Here is a 19,943-nt window from a genome sequence, read left to right as displayed (position 1 = left end):
GGAAATTTATGTCCCCACATTTCCTCATTCTATTAGAGATGGTACATCTTCCTGTAACCAGAAATGATGGATGAAGGATGTTCTGGGAGGATGGGAGGAGAAGGCACGAGAATACCTATAGCAGAAACTTAAAGGAGAGGGGAGAATCATTAATATCATGGATGGATGAACTGCTGTAGTTTGGTAATAAAATGTTGGGGAGGGGTTACCAAACACATTTAACAGGGACACTTTTTATGACTCTATGTGGACAAACACGCATACATACATACATAGTAATTGTCCACAAATATTTGTTGAAAGAGTAAACGTGTATTAAGTACTTATAGTAAATACTCAATATATATTGTGAGTGTGCATATGTATAATACTTTATCTGTCTTATCTAGCAGACAATTTCTACTCTCTACATTAAATTTCTATGTTTTTAAAACTTTGAAAATAAAGGCTTCCTTTGCTTGATAGGTCCTCATGTACTGGAATTCTATCCAAGGGCTGTTTTTTATCCTAGCTTACTGAAGCTGTAAATTTCCTGACTCTGACTATATTAAAATTGTATGTAGAACAGTTTTAAAGAATGAAAAATTAAATAACAAACACTAGAATTATCTTGAAGGTAAAAGGACTCAGTAATATACTCCTTCCTAGAGGCAATTAGTATTTTCATACTTTATAAAATGTGTCGGAAACTGTTAAACTGGAATGCAACTTTCTTTGAAAAGCTTGTTTATGTTTCTCTTAAAGTAAAGAATAAAGATAAACAGAGCGGGAGGATGAGAGCACTCGAAGCCCTCAGTTTATGGGCGAGGGTAGCAGGCCTATTCTTACACACGTACATGAGAGAAGGTGACAATTTACCGACCATTTATTCATCACCAATAGGCATCAGACTGCAGATGCCATGCCAGACGCTATGCTAGGACCAGCGAGGACATACATATGAACAGCACCTGTGTAAGGCAAGGCGCCAGGGAGGGGGTACCTTCCAACCACTTACACATGTTTGCTTAAGATAGATGCTGATTTACTGTGCTTTTTTCCCCCACAGTTAGAACTGCGGGTTCAAATATAAATTCTAGAAGAGGGACTAACTCTTAACTTGTGTTCAGCACTTTAGAGCTTACAAAATACATCTGAGATGTGATTTGTACGGACACGTGGGTCACTGAACTGACTTAGCAAAGTCATGTGGAGCTGTAACCAGAAGGAAAGCCCAGATCTCCTGTATAGCCCACTGAAAACCCAGTGTTTTCTCGGTAAATTACACATCAAATGTTGTCCTATAGCTATTTTTTAGGTGACAGGTACTAGGTGTCTGAAGAGATGGGAAGTATTGTGGAAGAAGGAAGAAGGAATGGAAACAATTAGTGGGGCGAAGGGTGCCAAACACATGCTCCATAGTTACAGCGACTATCCTATTTTTATACTATGAAATTCAGAAAATGACAGTCCTTCATGATTTACAGGTATCATTCTTTATCTCTTTGTAGGTAATTTATGCTCCAAGAAAGTTACTTCTTACATGGATCATCTCACACGTCCCAACAATGTGACTGAGTTTATTCTCTTGGGACTCACACAGAATCCACAGTGGCAGAAAATATTCTTCACTGTCTTTTTGTTGATTTTCATATTTACCATGCTGGCCAATCTGCTCATTGTCATTACCATCTCCCTCAGCCCCACACTTTCAGCTCCCATGTACTTCTTTCTCACTTGCTTGTCCTTCATCGATGCCTGCCTCACCTCTGTGACCACCCCCAAAATGATCATCGACCTCTTGTACCAGAGGAAAACCATCTCCTTGGGCAGCTGCCTGACTCAGCTGTTTGTGGAGCACTTCCTGGGAGGCTCAGAGATCATCCTCCTCATTGTCATGGCCTATGACCGCTATGTGGCCATCTGCAAGCCCCTTCACTACGTGACCATCATGCGACAGGGGCTCTGCCGCCTCCTGGTGATGGTGGTCTGGATCGGGGGGATACTGCATGCCACCATACAGCTTCTTTTCATAGTCAACTTGCCTTTCTGTGGTCCCAACGTCATCGACCACTTCATGTGTGATCTCTTCCCACTCCTGAAACTTGCCTGCAGCGACACCTATAGGCTTGGAATGATAATGGCAGCCAACAGTGGGGCCATGTGCTTGCTTATTTTTTCCATGCTGCTCATCTCCTACATAGTCATCCTGGGCTCCCTGAAATCCCATGGCTCTGAGGGACAGCGCAAAGGTCTCTCTACATGTGGATCCCACTTTACTGTAGTTGTACTCTTTTTTGTGCCTTGCATATTCACCTACATGCGTCCTGTGGTCACCTACCCTGTGGATAAGTTGGTGACTGTGTTCTTTGCAATCCTAACTCCCATGTTTAATCCTATCATTTACACAGTGAGAAACACAGAGGTGAAAAATGCCATGAGGAGTTTGTTGAAGAAGAGAGTAACTTAGGCTGCTCAAATGCCAAGAACATGATGATTATGTGTGTGTATCTATAAATGTATATATTTATAGCTATTGTAAACTGTGAAAGAAAATTAACGAATTTTGCAGATCATTGGTAGGGAAAAATAAAAAGGCCCAGAAACTAACACTTACTGAGTACTTATTAATGACTAGGCTTTTTGCTAGGTACTTTTGATAACTTTTTAAAACTTTATTCTTTTGTTTACAGTATTACAATTGTCCTCATTTTCCCCCCTCTGCCCACCTCCACCCAGCCCTTACCCCCCTTCCTTCAGGCCATCACGACTGAAACAATACATGCACCCCATGTTCATAGCAGTGGTCTTTACAATAGCCCAGATCTGGAAACAGCATGAGTGCCTATCGGTAGATATGTTGATAAAAAATCTGTGGTACATCTACACAATGGTATACTACTTGGCCATAAAGTAGAAGGAATTCTTACCTGTTACAACAGCATGGATGGTCCTAGAGATTATTGTGCTATTAGGCTTTTGATAACATTTAATGTACTTTACCACTGCTTTGACATTCATGTGCATAAATCCAGGATATGCAATAGAAAGAACAATGATAAATCCCTAGTGTGATGATTCTAGCAGGGATGTCCAACCTTTTGTGTTTCAGGGCCACACTGGAAGAAGAGTTGTCTTAGTCTACACATTAAATACATTGCGACATGTAATCACACACACACAAAATCTCATAGTGTTTTAAGTAAACTTACGATTTTGTGTTGGGCTGTATTCACAGCCATCCTGAGCCCCATGCAGCCCACAGGCCACAGGTTGGACACGCCTGTTAGAGTATGTTTTTCTCCAGAGTCTCACTGCTATGTTTCTAAGTCCTTCATACATGTTATATGGATGAAATTGGCTTTTCCACCATAGGAGTTTGATCTTAGTATTCTTTTATTTTTTCTTAGCTTATGGTAAGGCCAAGAAAAAAAAAAACTAAAGAAGGATAAAAATTCTTAGAATATATGGGGAAAGAGATATTTGGGGAATGAGAGAATCATTGCTGATTTTTTTCCCTTTTTGGCACTATGTATCTACCAAAAGCAAAAAGGAAGGAAGAAATAATAATTCCTAACCTATTTCTGTTTTTTCTTGGCACAAAAATAAGCCATAAAATTTGAAATTACTCAAATTACTCTTAATTTGGTCTTATTAAATTCCTAATGGCTCACAGTTTTTCTTGTATATAAAGTAAGTTATTTTTTTCTTTTCCTTTTAAAGACTTGAAGAAGCTATTTGAAGCAACAAGGGTGAACTTTTATTTAATCTCAACAAAAAGGCATATGGTTAGGTATCAAAACTGTTGTTGTGGAGGTGTGATACATATATTTACACTAAATAAGTGCTTTATCATCAATCAGACATATTCATGCCAGTCAGGTGATTTATCCACATACTAAATTGGCAGTTTCAATATTACTATCCTCATTTTACAGAGAAGCAAATTGAATCCAAGGGAGGCTTGTTCGTTTACTTGCCTCAGTTCACACTGCTGAGTTTCAGCTACAAAACTTGAATTCAAATCTTCCAAAACTCAGTCCTACTGTCTCAAACAAAACACACTTGCCTACTGTTCTTTGGGGTAGCTGTGTCTGGAAGAGGGTAATTGACACAAGCTATTAAAAATTGTCAAGTTTGCAGTTGCTGGTGAGAAACAATTTTACAGGATCTAGACTAAATGATACATGGTTAGGAGATGAGAGTGAGCCAGGAGTAAGGATAAGAAGAGTATTGAGTAAATGTTATTCCCACTCTAAGACAAAGAGGGAGGTTTGAAGAGGGAAACTGCAGCCAATGATTGTGTCTTATGGGCCATACCAAGTACTCAGTGGAGGACTGAGAAGACTAATGAGGCACAAATTAGAAATGGTCAACAGGAAGTGTGGAAGGAGCAAGAACTGGAAGAAGAAATGTAGGGCGGTCTGACATTCTCAGTGGATGTGGTTTTGCTGGTATGTGAATAGTTCTAAAGAATGTTAAGATGTCCCTTTGCACTCACCATCAAGCTTTTCTCAGGAGGATCAACTGTCATCTGCTTATTTTTGTTACTTAAGACAATGTAAGGAAGCAAGTACATAAAAATTAATAAGGTAAATGATGTTTGGATCTATTGCATAAGGGTACTTTAGTGAACTCTTAATTCAGTGAAAATATTAAGTGACGGGAGTGAGCTAACTATCGTTCAAGGCCAACTATGAGGCAAATGTTTTGCGATGTTCTTAATACATTTTAACTCTCTGAATGTAGAAACAAGTTTTATTAGATAGGGCTTTACTCCATTTTATACAGAAAAAAGTGATGTTCAATGCAGCTAGGCAATAAAGTCAAGCCTTTTAAACTCTGCCTCCTCTGGTCTTCCCACTTCACAGTACTCCTTGCTAGTATGATGTGAAAATATTGAAAGAGAGAACTGATCACTGGCCCCATGTTGAAGATTGTTCTTGAGGCTTCCTTCTCTTATTTTTGGGGCCATGTTCTTCTTTTAAGCTCTCCCTTGACCTCTGCTTCCTAGGTCCCCTGTGCTGTTTTGATTCATCTTGTGTCAAGAAAGAGTTTTCTATGATCTCATCTCCATAAATGTATTTCCCTCATGGACCTTATAAAACGTGGGATGTAATGGGTTTAAGAAATGAAATTCAAATCGTTGAATTTTAAAGAAAGTAACACATAAGTGAGAGAGGTATTTGGAGGAAAAATAAGCAACTTGATCATCGAGGAAATGGATACTCTGGGCATAAATGAGGGTAGCATCTTGAAGAGCTGAGTGTTGTTTTTATAGGACTTTTCCCACTGTTTTAGTGTTACTATTGAATAGCACTATACAGTCAATATTGTATTAATAAATATTTGTTATTTTCAAAATGGCTTCATGGCTAATTAAATATAGGGACTTTTGACTTACTTCATTTATCCAAGAAAGAAAAGAAAAGAAAAGAAAAGGAAAGAAAAGAAAAAAGAAAAGAAAAAAGAAAAGAAAATACTGTTCATTGCCTATATAGTGTGTCAGGGAGTTCTGGGAGCTGGGTATACAGTAGTGAATAACTACAAACAAGGGTTGTATTTGTGTGAAACATAAATTCCAGTGATGAATAGATGGATTACAAACATGCAAACAAATCAATAAAAAATATAATTTTGTTAGTAATGAGTGTGGTGAAAAATTTTTATTAAGAGGGTGATATTGAAGAATTGGATATAGATTTGTGTAGTTGTCTGGAGCACAGGTAGAATTTTAGTTAGGTTTAGGTTTAAATAACTACATGATTTGCTCTTTTTTTAAAAAATAAGTAGGCTATTCAACACATGCATTTGAAATGGGGACAGTATCTCCTCTAAGCAGGTACAAATGGCTGTTTGAGGATGAAAATATCTTACTGTTTTTATACCTAAAATACAGATATACATAAATTGTATAAATAAGAAGTGTGTCTGTGGTATTAAAGTTTTAGAGGGGGGAGTGAATAAGGGGACAGAATATCTAAAACATCACCTTAGGGTGGCAATAATGAAAACAAGATTGAGAAACGCTGCCCTAACTCATGTCTAAATGGTTAGGTAAGAGCATGGAGTAACTTTAGAATGTTTCAAAGTGCAGAGGTCGGCCTGTCACCTATGAGGATCGTATCTGGTAAAACTGAGAGACTCTTTCTTCTCAGGAGACTTCCAAGGATGCAGGATCAAACATGTTAATAAACCAGTTGTAATCTGTGAAATACATTGTACATGTAGACTTATATGTAGGCAGTTAATTTTGGAAATCAGAATGGAGACAGCAAAAAGAAGACCGTGAGATAGGAAAAGAAAGAAGCTTAACCCAAGATTGTGTTAAGCTGGCTACCATTTATCCAGTGGTTCCTACCTACCCTGGTCCAGGGTTTCCTTAAAGTGTGTTAACTTCTTATATGTCCCGCTGTGTGCATGCACCAGAATGACGAAGCAAGGTCTTTTAGTTCCTCAAGCATCAAGTGTCAGAACAAAAAGCCAGTGAAGCACAGGTGAGAGATGTTGTTGGGGGGTCAGTAAGATAGAGTTATTGTCAGGTTATAGTTGTTAGCAGCTGGTTATTTTATCAATGGTTGGAGAAAATGGAGGGTCAAGAGGGTGTGAGATAGACTGTAAAAGTGTCAACACACTCTATGATGACTATTTTTTTGTAGATTTTGCAGATCAAGGCCATGTGCTTATATCAGCCCATAGTAAATGGAGAATCCAAACAATTGGGCTGAATTCGTTCTTTTGGGCATTACAAAGAATCCTGACCTGTGGAAAATATTCTCTGCTGTGCTTCTAATCATGTGTGTGTCCACAGTTTGGGGGAACGTGCTCATTGTGGTGACCATGATCACAAGTCAGAGTCTGAGATCACCTATGTATTTTTTCGTTACTTCCTTGTCCCTCGTATATGTCACCTAATTGTCCATCATTGCCCTTAAGATTATTGTGGACACCTCTGAGAACTCTACTATCTCCTCAAAGCCGGTATGACCCAGCCCTTTGCAGGGCATTTCTTTGGCAGTGTGGGGATCGTTTCTCTCATTGTGAGAGCCATGCCTGCTATGTGGCCCTCTGTGGGCCCTTGTACCACATGACCCACATGAGCCCTCGGGAGTGCTGTCTGCTGCTAGAAGGGGTCTGATTGGGAAGGGGCTGGGGGTCTTTGTATGCAACAATGCAACTTCTCTTCATGTATCAAATACCTTTCTGTGGCCCCAGTGTCATCGATCATTTTTTTGTGTAATTTGTTTCCATTGTTGAAACTGGTCTGCATGGACACCCACATCCTGGGCCTCTTAGTCATCCTCAACAGTGAGGTGATGTGTGGGACCATCTTCCTTACCCTCATCGCTTCCTACGTGGTCTTTCTCTGCTCCTGGGAGTCTTGCAGTTATGAAGGGTGGCACAAAGCCCTCTCCCCTTGTGGCTCCCACCTCACCGTGGTCTTCTTGTTCTTTGTGCCATGTATTTTCTTGCCACACTTATCCCATAGACAGGGCAATGACTCTGTTCTTTACCATTATTGTACCCATGCTAAATCCCTTGATCTACACCCTGAGGAATAGAGAGGTAACAAGATTCCATGAGGGAACTGTGGATGAAATGAAGGACTCTGAGTAGCCATTAGTTTACATGCTAAGTGTAAATTTTTCCTGCAAGGACAAGGAAGTCTTACCCTTCCCATTTATTCTAATCCACTGGGTGCAGAGAAGCCAAGGGCATCTTTTGAGCATCCAAATCAGGTTATTACAATCAATTTACTACCTACCTCTCCAGTACATTTTGTACTCATCCCTTTTCTCTGGTTTCTCTCTCTCTTTCTCTCTCTCTCTCCTCCCTCCCTCCCTCTGCACCCCCTCTTTTTAAACCTGTCTCTTGAGTAATTCGAGCCTGTTGTTCTTACTCTGTTCACTATTGGAATTCTCTTTCCCAGAGATTTTGCTTGGTTCACACTCTCTCGTTGTTCTCTTCCAGATGAACTTCCATCTCCTTCGACAAGTCCTTCCTAATGACTTTCTCTAGTCATTCCCCTCAGTTATTCTCCAGCTCTTCCTCTGGTTATATCTCTAATATCAATGATCGCAGACTATACTTTAAAACATTATTTCTTGATTTTTATTTTTTCTGTTTTCCCCACAAGACTTTAGTTCCTGTAAGGACAGAGATTGTTTTATTTATTCACCCTGTGGGTAGAAGCCTACCAGTCACCAGCTAGGTGATTAATAAATATTATTGAATGAATATGTCTAAAAGAGACCCTTTTTTGATATTCATGAATTCATTGTTTGGGTAAGAAGTTGGAGATGATAAATGAGTACTAATACTTTAGGAGTTATCGTGGTCTGCCTCTTTTTTCTGTCCTGCCTTGCCTTTTGTGTATGGGGGCTGCTTTGTGAACCAACAATATCTTGGAAGAACCATACCGATGAGAAATTTCCAAACCCTGATGGGAGCTCAGAGGCAATTCTGTAGGTTCATAATCTCTCAGGGAAGCCTCTTTAAGTTCCAGTTGGAAATCAAGGAAGACTCTTTCAATTCTTTATTGATTGTTTTCCCTGAGACCACATGGAAGACAGTGCTTGAAGCTGTGCGGAACATTCTCTACTTTGTCTGCCAGAGATGTTCTTCCTCTCTCTTAGATGTAGAATTTTGGAAATGACCTTCACATTTTTTTTTTACAGCCATTGAGTAGACTTTTATTTATAGAGAGTAGAGATTTCCATCACCAGTATTTTCAAGGAACTCCCACATGGTGAGATGTATAATTCACAGTTTTGCCTTTGCAGAGAGGATATGAAATTGTGATGCTGTACTTAAAAGTATGGGTGTTATGGTTCAGGCTATGAGGTTTAATGCAATGGGTGAGTCTATCACTTAACTGTGTACACTTGGACTAGTCATATAACCTTTGTGGCTCTCGGAATCTTAATTTCTGGTGGGGAATATATTACGACGTTCGAAGGACTTAGAAACCAATAATAAGTGTGGAGTCAATAGGAGAGTGTTTGACACATCATATTGTACATGCTGAATAAATAGCAGCTGTTAGAATGCAAACTTTTTTGGAGGGTTAGGAGGTCCTATTAATTTGAGTCTAATGAAATTAGACCTATCTTCAATTTTTCATCTTCAGATTAAATCCAAATACCTTAGAAATGCAACAAGTGCACATTTTTGTCTTGGCTCTCCAATAGCATTTAACTTATTATTTACAATTGTATTCTCAATTATCATTCACATAAGGATGAATGTCTTCATGTAGTTTTGAATATTCTCATCCTGGTGTTTTAGTTTAAAAAGCAGAATTTTCCAAGGCCATATAAAGAATACTATTGTAGGAGCATGATAATTCAAGTGCTGTTTACCATTCACAATTATTGATAGAATATTGCACTAATATTCCCACAACAGAACCCCAGCAAAGGCACACAGAAGGGCATTAGTGTAGGAAAGAGTGTCTCACTCACGTCACAGAGCAGTCTTTTGATTTTAAATACGTTCACTTAATTTTCCCCAAGTGCATTTGGTGTCATAAATAGCCGTAGATTTATGCATCAGAATTGTTCAGAATAGCTTCATGGCTGAACTTAAAATGCTTTAGTGCTAGTTATTGTGACTTTGTCTCTTTTTTAAAAAGAACTAAATCGTTAGAGCAATAGAAAAAAAAAGTTTCAGGCATCCACCAGGAAGGACACAGGTAGAAACAGAGAAAGGTTATTTTTTTCAAATTCCAGAAATAGTAAGGGTGTACAAGGTGAGACATTTAGGAACATCAGCAGAGGAATACAGAGAGGAGAGAAATGGATCTGAAATCTGAAGAGAGCATTTCCCAGAGAGTCATAAAAAGGAACATGTTTAGCTCTGTAGGCAGAGAATAAATCTTTTATTGCTAGAGTAAAGAATAATCCTGTATCAAAAATACACTGGATTTAAGGAACTTAATAGAGAGAATAGTTAAAATGTGGTTTTAATCTATTTTTAAAATTTTTAATAATTATAGTTACTTAGAAAAATACGTGCAAATGTGACTGATACGCACATATAAGTACATATAAATGCATCTAAAATTCACTCCTTGAAATATAATTAGAAAATAAGACTTATGACAACCTTACTACCAATACAGTTTGGAATATTATATATTCATATAGTTTTGAATAGTATATATACTTCAAAGTTGAAACAGGAATTTCTATTACTTTTGGAACAACTGATGTGAGGATTAGTTTGCTACCAAAATGAATGAGAAAGAAACAGTGGGCACTGGGGAGAGTGGGGAGGCCAAATTCCCGAGGCCACAGTCTCAAGGGGTGGCCTGAAGCCCATAGTCCATGGCCGGGAGGGGCCCTGGGCAATCCGGTGCAGCTCCAGTATATTAAAATGCACGGCTGTGAGGAAAGGAGAGACCTTGGAATCTTCCAGGAAAAATATGAACAGAATTGACTGCTTCCTGTAGGGGTATATGAACTTCAAATTGACTTCCAAGTGAGTATAGAGGTTGAGAAGGGCTGGGACAGTGTTATGGCTCTTTATGGAAGATTTGCATTAGTTTACAATTTTTAGTATAAGATTATATGTTATGTTAGCATGTTAGTTCCTCTTATGCAAATTAATTATACTGGAGATAATAAACTTATACTCAAGACCCATCTCCTTTGTCTTTAACTGTTTCGATAGAGTAAAATATAGCATTGCGGGTTTTAAGTTTGATCCTTAATGTTAACTCATAATTATATCAAGATACATACTGAAAGTAAGTCTACTGTATGATTTCTTCTAGATTTTAAAATTATATTAAAATATCTGTGCAAACCAGCAGGATTATTACAATCTTTTTTCTCATTTAGCATTTTGTAAACATGCCTCACCATCTATGTCCTCATATTACTTAGTAGTCACAGCATCTGAATTTGTAGTAGCCTGATTTACATAAACATCTTCCTATTATTGAACATTTTAGATATTTCTAAATTTTTACTGTTATAAAAGACGTGCATTGTCTTCAATTATAAAACTTACACTACCTCCTTTCACCTTTAGAACAATTTTTTAGGGTTGGGTTCTAAAAAGGGATAGAAACATATTTCTATTTCTGGAAATATTTGCTAAAATGTTCCCAAAAGGATTATATGAAATCAAGTAGTTTAATTGCAATTTTAGAATTAATATAACTTTCCCCTTTTATTGAATTTATTGGGGTGACACTGGTTAACAAAATTATACAATTTTCAGGTGCACAATTCTACAACACATCATCTGTACACCGTATTGTATGTTCACCACCCCAAGTCAAGCTTCCGTCCATCACCATTTATCCCCCCTTCGCCCCCTTCCCCTCCCCCAGCCTTCCCTCTTTGTGGCAGTCCCCACATTGTTGTCTGTGTCCATAAGTTTTTTTCTCTTTCTTTTTTCTTTTTTGCTCACTCCCCTCTGTCTCCCCACCCAGCCGCTCTCACTCCGACCGCTGTCAGCCTATTCTCTATCTATGAGTCTGCCTCTATTTTGCTTGTTAGTTCATTTTGTTCATGAGACTCCATATATGAGTGAAATCATATGGTACTTGTCTTTCTCTGACTGGCTTACCTCACTTAGCATGATGCTCTTCAGGTCCTTCCATGTTGTCACAAAAGATAAGTGTCCCTTCTTTTCTACAGCTGAGTAGTATTCCATTGTGCAAATGTACCTCTAGAGCTGGTGAGGCTGTGGAGAAAAGGGAACCCTGGTGCACTGTTGGTGGGAGTACAGATTGGTGCAGCCACTGTGGAAAACAGTAGGGAGTTACCTCAAAAAATTAAAAATGGAACTGCCTTATGATCCAGCAATTCCACTTCTGGGAATTTATCTGAAAAAACGGAAAACACTAATTTGAAAGAATATATGCCCACTATATTCATTGCTTATAAGCTGATAACTGCTGGATCATATATTGATATCCTTTACTTTTTAACAAATGGTCGTTGACTGATCCAATGACCTTGTAGGGTTTGCTTTATACTCTTGTTTTCTTGGTGACAGTTTGTAGCTGAATATGGTGTTCACAGTGCAGCTCTGTTTAAGAATGTCTATTGCCCTGGAAATGTAATGGGAGTGGTTATTTTATTTTAAATTTTTTAATGTACTTGAAACATAATGATTTATTTTACGATATGCAATTACAAAATGGTTGTTTTAAAGTAAGCATAAAGATGCATATTAGTATACACAATTGTATCTTTATTGTAAATTGTTTTTGTTAGCTCTAAGTGGTTTTTGCTAAAATCTTATTTTTAATTCTCACAGTAAGCCTCATTATTACTTTATTTACCCATTTAATAGATTATGTATATATGTACCTACACATTTGACAAATTTCTGTTATCTGTACAGAATAAGTGAGGACACAATCATCCTTGGAAACTGTTGTCTACTATGGAAAACAGTCAAAAGTTGGGGTAATTATCTGGAGGACTCATGGGTAAGGTGTCTGGGTTGCTAAGTGAGAGGACAGTGACTAAAATTTGTGAGGGCCCTTATCATAAACAAGTTTTACATTTTGCCAATTTTGACACCTTAATCTTGTGAGATGAGCAAGTAGGTAATATATGAACATAGTTTACCATAAAGTCCTATAAATGGCAAGTTGTACAATGTTAGATTGGGCCACATAGTATAAATAATTAGTAAATAATTTAAAAAGTCTCAAGACTCTAGCTGTGTTCAACATACTGTTTCTATTCTTTACCTACATAGTTGTTGCCAATTTATACCTGTAGTAATTGGACTATTACTTTCTGAATCTACATCACTTGCTCTGAGTCCTTCATCAAGGGGGCTGATTCAAACATGAGCAAAGACATCAGAAGACTTTGATTTCTACAGATAGATGGAGACAGTAGAAAGGCCAGCTCTGCTCCTTTCTCTCTTGATGAAAGAAAGAATGAAGAAAGAACCCAACTCTGCATGTGCATACTTGTTACATGTTAGTATAGATCTAGGCACTTTTCCATAGATATATATGTATGTTTTTTAAATAGGGAATGAATTAATTCATTTTAAAGATCCAATTCAGTTCAGAGCTAAAAAAAATTGGATAAGTAGCTATGATTTTCAAATGACTCTTAAACTAGAGGTTATGTCTCCTTCTCTTTGCAGATAAGGTAATCTCTGATCAGTGATGGCATGTGAGTCACCCTGCTCCCATTCCATAGCAATGGCAGGAATGACCAATAAATTACAAGTTCTCTGTCCTCGATGTGGATGTGGCTTCGGAATCCTCCTCAACAATTCACTCCAGGAAACCACTACTAAATGATCTGAGCTGGCAGTTGAGATAAAAACTATGTCTCATCCCTACCATATGTAAGTACTTCTCCTATATATAGGCTCCGGTCATTTTAAAGTATTTAATAATTTATCTCCTCCTGAATTCTGCCTAACCTCCCACTACCACCTTCAACAAATTTCTAATTTTGTGTTCTCACTTATGACAGAAGTATGTAATCAGCTTTTCACAGGAATGCACCAACTTGTCAATGATTGTGATATGAAGGTATCAGAAACTGGTCACAGGTGAATTTTTATTTTTCTCACAATTGCATATTCTATATGCTCACTGTGGTAGCATTTAGCTTTTCCTTGGAAATCATGCAAAACCAAAGCTTTGTAACCGAGTTCATCCTCTTGGGGCTTTCACAGAATCCAAAAGTTCAGAAAGCAGTATTTGTTATATTTTTGTTTAGCTACATTGCAACTCTTGGGGGCAACTTGCTAATTGTGGTGACTATCAGCAGTAGCCCAGCACTTCTGGGCTCCCCCATGTATTTCTTCTTGGCTTCCCTGTCCTTCCTGGATGCCTGTTTCTCCACTGTCATCACTCCGAAGATGGTTGTGGACTCTCTCTATGAGAGGAAGACTATCTCCTTTGAAGGCTGCATGACCCAGCTCTTTGCTGAACACTTCTTTGCTGGGGCGGAGGTGATTGTCCTCACAGCCATGGCCTATGACCGCTACGTGGCCATCTGCAAACCCTTGCATTACCCTTCTGTCATGAACTGGAGACTCTGTGGCATTCTGACGGGGGTGGCCTGGACAGGGGGCCTCCTGCATTCCACAATACAAATCCTCTTTATATTCCAGCTGCCCTTCTGTGGCCCCAATGTTATCAATCATTTCATGTGTGACTTGTACCCATTACTAGAGCTGGCCTGCACTGACACTAACATCTTCGGCCTTTTGGTGGCAGCCAACAGCGGGTTTATCTGCATCATAATCTTTTCTTTGTTGCTTGTCTCCTATGGCATCATCTTGTTCTCTCTGAGAACACACAGTCCTGAAGGGCAGTGGAAAGCTCTCTCCACATGTGGATCTCACCTCGCTGTTGTGGTTTTGTTCTTTGTCCCATGCGTATTCATGTATGCCCGACCTCCGTCCACTTTCTCCTTTGACAAAATGGTGGCAATATTTTACACCATCCTGACTCCCTTGCTCAATCCTTTGATTTATACCATCAGGAATAAGGAAGTGAAAAATGCCATAAGGAAAGTGTGGAACAAGATAATAGTGATTTGTAATGAAGGATGAGACTAATCTGATGGAATCTACACTCAGTGTGTGTTCTAAGACACAATGGAGCTGCTGAATGTATTTCCTGCAATGTAGAATTAGAATGGTCCAGGGTCCCTAGGTCTTCCTTGGCCTCAGCACTCTCAAAAGCATCTCTGCTCACTGAGGGGGCCAATAAACCATACATGGCATTGAGGCCAGCTTGGCAGAAGTTTTTGTCATGGGGGACCCTCACTTGAAGAGATTTAGGACGAGTAGAAGATAGGGCTGTACTTTCTCCACACCTGCATTTTCAAGACTCTTGGGAACGCTTACTCATGGCCCACAATTGTACCCACTCTCTGTATTTGGGGCAGCGATATTGTAGTGGGTCATAGGGACAGAGACCGAGCTCTGTGATGAAATCTTGGATCAAATTATCCTCTCTAATATTTTTTTGCTCTTCTCCCTTCTCTTTCTGCTACCCTCTGACTCTCCTTTCCTTGGGCCTGCTCACTCTCACTCTCCTCTCTCCTGCTCTAATTTGAGTCATTCTCTACTCTTTCCTCTTCACTATTATTCATTTAGGTATCTATTTTCTTCTTTGATATTTGCCTCACCATGCAGTATGCAGAACTTGATTCTAGAGTCAGAGCAGAAAATTAAGGCATCAATTGGAATCCTTCTTAGAGGGCTCAGGATTTCTCTTTTGATTTGTCATGTAGACAATGCAGTCTACATGAAATAAATTTGATGTTTTATGTGATATGGATGGTGAATGCTAGAGAGAGAGGCCCTCTAGTAGCATTCCACTCTAATTTTAACCTAACTGTACTTGGAAAAAATTTCTGTATTACAGGTCAAACTTTGCACATTGAAAGAACAAGGCAAATGGCCACATTTGCCTTGTAAAATAATGTGTAAATCAAACTAAATAACAAAAGTGAAAATTGTTTGAATAATAAGATTATACAACAAGAATAATATATAATCTAGGATTGTATTACTCAGTGAAATAACACACAATAATATAGGCGAATAGGTGATAGAGACATTTGTCTGGGGGAAAAAAGGGGAGATTTTTAGTATCAAATATATTTGAACTGGTTTAAAACTTCAACAGGTTAAAGTAAGATTTAAAGAAAGAAAAATTACATTTTCCACTACTGTGATGTTCCTCCAGATCAGAGAGTTAGGAAAGTGCAGGAATGTAGGAAATATGATTGAGTTCAGTGATGAAACCCTGAGGAAGTTGGTCTGATCTAATGTGTACATCTTGTCAGAAGCTGCTTTCCTTTCTTGTGTTCCCCAAACTTCTCTTTGCTCATTAAAAATAAAACAAAATAGAATTATATGACCTGGCTTTCATGGCTGTCCAACATCTGTCCACAATTTTATCTGTTACAACTTTTTGATTTAATGATAGAAGTTTTGTGGAGATCTTCTCTATGTTTACCTGAACCAGTGCATGTTTCTCCTCTTACAATATTTTACTCACTCTTCTCACCTAACTCCTTTTGTCTTCACAGCCAAAAGCTCCTTCCCTTTTTTTTATCTTTTATTAGGAATTAATGTGTTGATATTAAGTAATTAATGTGTTGATATTAAGTAATAATCAATTAATTATTCCTTTTATAGCCATCAGAGATCATTGGAAATGCCAATCAGAGCTTGTAATTATTTACATCTCTAGTTTATCACATTAAACTAATATTATTTTAACTGAACTGCAAGTAAAGTTTTAATTAGATGTGTAACTTCATTAGAGGTAAATGGACAATTTTATTTACTAATATTCAAATATTTTACTTGGGCAAACTCAGTATAAGCTTGTTGAATACTTGAGTTTCAGAGAACCTTGTTAGAAATTTTAATTTAACACACAAAGCCATAACTTCACTTTTTTCTCATTTTTGAATTTTCACTGACCAATCAATTCATTCTCCAATGATATTTCTACTTTTGGAAACAATATTCATTTGGTATTATTACATACAGTTGTGTGTAATTCTTACATAATTAATTATCTTATCTAGAGGTACCTTATTTTACCAACTTGATTGTAAAGAGGTTGAGGACATCTTTGATTTATTTTTTTTAGAAATGATTTTTAAAGGATTTCCTGTTACCTTGACTGCAGATATGTGTAGGTTCTTAGTACCCTATATGGTGACTGATTTGAAGGTGTTATTGATTCATTGAAGGATTAATGATTAGTTAGAAAGAACAGTATCTCAAAACTCATACTAAAATAAATTATGGGTCATTCGACAATATTAACAGGCATAAAATATTATAAAAGAGGACAAAGATGATAACTCACAAATTGAAAGAACAGGATAACTTAGAAATGGGGAAAAGTGATAGAATTGACTGCATAAAATGAAAAAAGAAGCTTGAGTTCAAAACTTAAAGATATTAACAAACTGACAGAAGATATACATAATTCAAATAGATGAAGAAGTAAAAATACAAAAAATATTGTACCAAATCAGTAATAAAAAACATAATTTTAATCAAATCAGAAAATGCTTTACCTTAGAATTTTATTATAAATCAATGCTATATTACTATAATTTTAGAAATGATACAGAATGATCCAGTTTTTTACATAAAAAAGGGATATTTTATATATATATAGATATCCCTGAAAACCCTGGAATAATAGACAAGGAATTAACAGTTACTTCTGGAGTGTGAAATTGGAAAATTATGAATTTTTGAAGGGTACTTTTTTCACCCTGTAATCTATGTAAACTTTGGTGGAGAGTTTATTATAAATATATTTGTTCTATAATAAAAATATTTCTAATAAATATTGCAACTATCAAATTGGAAGGCTCTTTGACAATAGTTAATAATTAAGAAAATATTCTTACTTTATGTTTATTAATTCCCTGGAAATTTGTTTTATGAAATTCTTAAAAATAAGCAAAAGGCTATTCATGAAAAGAGGTTTATTTAAAAATACGTCATTAGGATAAAACTTTGGAAACAATTTAAAATAAAGGTTTGAATTTATAATATGAAATTTTTTATTGTTGTTCAGTCACAGTTGTCCGCGTTTTCCCCCATTACTCTCCCCTGCCCTGCCCACCCCCACCTCCCACATTCAACTCACTCCCTCCCCCGAGCCTGCATTGTCTTTGTCCGTGAGTCCTTTATACATGTTCCTTGATAACCCTTCCCCTTCTTGCTCCTGTTATCCTCCTCCCCTCTGGTTACTGGCAGTTTGTTTTTTTCTTTCATTGTTGCTGGTTATGTTTGTTCTGTTGATTAGGTTCTACTTACAGGTGAGATCATATGGCATTTGTCTTTCACCGCCTGGCTTATTTCACTTAGCATATAATGCTTTCCAGATCCATCCATGCTGTTGTGAAGGGTAGGAACTCCTTCTTTACTTCTGCTGCGTAGTGTTCCATTGTGTAAATGTACCACAGTTTTTTGATTTACTCATTTACTGATGGGCACTAAGGCTGTTTTCAGCACTTGGTTATTGTAAGTGGTGTTGCTATGAACATTGGGGTACATAGGTTCTTTTGAATTGGTGTTTCAGGATTCTTAGTGTAGAGTCCCAGCAGTGGAATTGCTGGGTCAAAAGGCAGTTCCATTTTTAGTTTTTTGAGGAAATTCCATGCTGTTGTCCACAGTGACTGCACCAGTCTGCATCCCCACCAACTGTGTACTAGGGTTCCCTTTTCTCCACAACCTCACCAGCACTTGTTGTTTGTTGATTTGTTTATGATGGCTATTCTGACCAGTGCAAAGTGGTATCTTGTGGTTTTATTTTGCATCTCTCTGATGGCTAGTGATGCTGAGTATCCTTTCATATGTCCCTGGGCCCTCTATATGTCCTCCTGGAGAAGTGTTTGTTCAGGTCCTTTGCTCATTTTTTAATTGGATTGTTTGTCTTCCTGGTGTGGAGTTGTGTGAGTTCTTTATATATTTTGGAAATCAAATCCCTGCCCCAGGTATCATTGGCAATTATATATTTTCCCAAATGGTCATTTCTCTTTTCATTTTGCTGATGTTTTCTTTAGCCATGAAGAAGCCTTTTAATTTGATGAAGTCCCATTTGTTTGTTCTTTTCTTTATGTCCCTTGCTCTAGGGGACATATTGGTGAAAACATTGCTGCATGGAATATCTGAGATTTTCCTGCCTATGTTTTCTCCTCTAGGACTTTTATGGTGTCGTGACTTATATTTAAGTCTTTTATCCATCTCGAGTTTATTTTTGTGTGTGGTGTAAGTTGTTGGTTGAGATTAATTTTTTTGCGTGTAGCTGTCCAGATCTCCCAATACCATTTATTGAAGCAGCCATTTTGCTCCATTTTATGCTCTTGCCTCCTTTGTCAAATGTTAATTGACCATAAAGACATGGGTTTATTTATGGGCTCTCTATTCTGTTCCATTGATTTATGTGTCTGTTCTTATGCCAGCACCAGACTGTTTTGATTACAGTGGCCTTGTAATATAGTTTGATATCAGGTATTGTGATCCCTCATACTTTGTTTCTTTCTCAAAATTGCTGAGGCTATTTGGGGTTGTTTATGGTTCTGTATAATAAATTTTTGAAATGTTCATTCTATATCTGTGAAATATGTCATTGGTATTTTAATAGTGGTGGTATTGAAGCTATAAATTGCTTTGTCTATACTACCCAATGAAATTTTGATATATAACTTACAACAACCATCTTGTCCTATAATCAATCTCAGCTGCTCACCCCCATGGTCATACCCTAGCCCTAGTCATTACTTATGACTCGAATTTTTAAAATCCTTTTAAAATCTCTCAATTTCATATCCACTAATTTTCAGCTACACCTCCATCATTTCCAGCTTATTTCTACTCCTGCTCCACTCTAACTATTGTTTGACCCCAATATGACTGACATACAAACCACTGTCCCTGACACCTTTTTACCTGACATCAGGCATGCTCCTGTGTGAGGAGCTTCGCACAGGTTGTTTTCTGTGTCTTCATTACTTGTGCTCCAGATATATGTACAGTTTACTTTCTCATATTCTTTGGTTTATTATTAAAATGTGTCTCCTCAAAAATTAGTTTTCTGACTAATTCACAGAAGTGCAACTCCCACCTCCTAACATTCTGTATCTCCTACTCTTCCATCTCTATTTAATTTTTCTCCTTAGTGCATATCATTCCATGACATGTCATAGAGTTTTGTATTTATTTTTTGTATGTGTACTAGAATAAAGTTTATGTGAGGGTAAGGCTTTGTGTCTTTAAAAAAGATTTATTCCCCAGTGTCTAGAATAACATCTGGCCCATAGTGTGTGGTCAAGAAACATTTATTGAATAAATAAATAGTAAAGATATATATGTGAACTTCTGCTCCTGGGTGATGTTCAATAACTTGTGGCCAAAAATGGTTTTATCATGAACACCTAGAAAGTCAAATAAAATAAAAAAAATTGCCTGTG

General features: G+C 37.5%; 2 protein-coding genes across 2 annotated transcripts; both read left to right on the top strand.

Annotated features, from left to right (window-relative positions):
- The first annotated feature begins 1,522 nt into the window (after positions 1–1,522).
- Positions 1,523–2,449, top strand: LOC129081499 (olfactory receptor 140-like). The gene has a single exon (XM_054587165.1). It carries the CDS (start codon positions 1,523–1,525, stop codon positions 2,447–2,449), a length of 927 nt encoding a protein of 308 aa, XP_054443140.1.
- An 11,063-nt stretch (positions 2,450–13,512) lies between these two features.
- Positions 13,513–14,535, top strand: LOC129081498 (olfactory receptor 4C15-like). Its single transcript, XM_054587164.1, has one exon. The coding sequence runs from the start codon at positions 13,561–13,563 to the stop codon at positions 14,533–14,535; it is 975 nt and encodes a 324-aa protein (XP_054443139.1). The 5' UTR covers positions 13,513–13,560.
- The last annotated feature ends 5,408 nt before the right edge of the window (positions 14,536–19,943 follow it).

Source organism: Pteronotus mesoamericanus, unplaced genomic scaffold (genome assembly GCF_021234165.1).
Source record: "Pteronotus mesoamericanus isolate MK-2021 breed Mesoamerican mustached bat unplaced genomic scaffold, CSHL_Meso_final scaffold_1066, whole genome shotgun sequence".
NCBI lineage: Eukaryota > Metazoa > Chordata > Mammalia > Chiroptera > Mormoopidae > Pteronotus > Pteronotus mesoamericanus.
This window is presented reverse-complemented; position numbering and strand designations above follow the sequence as displayed.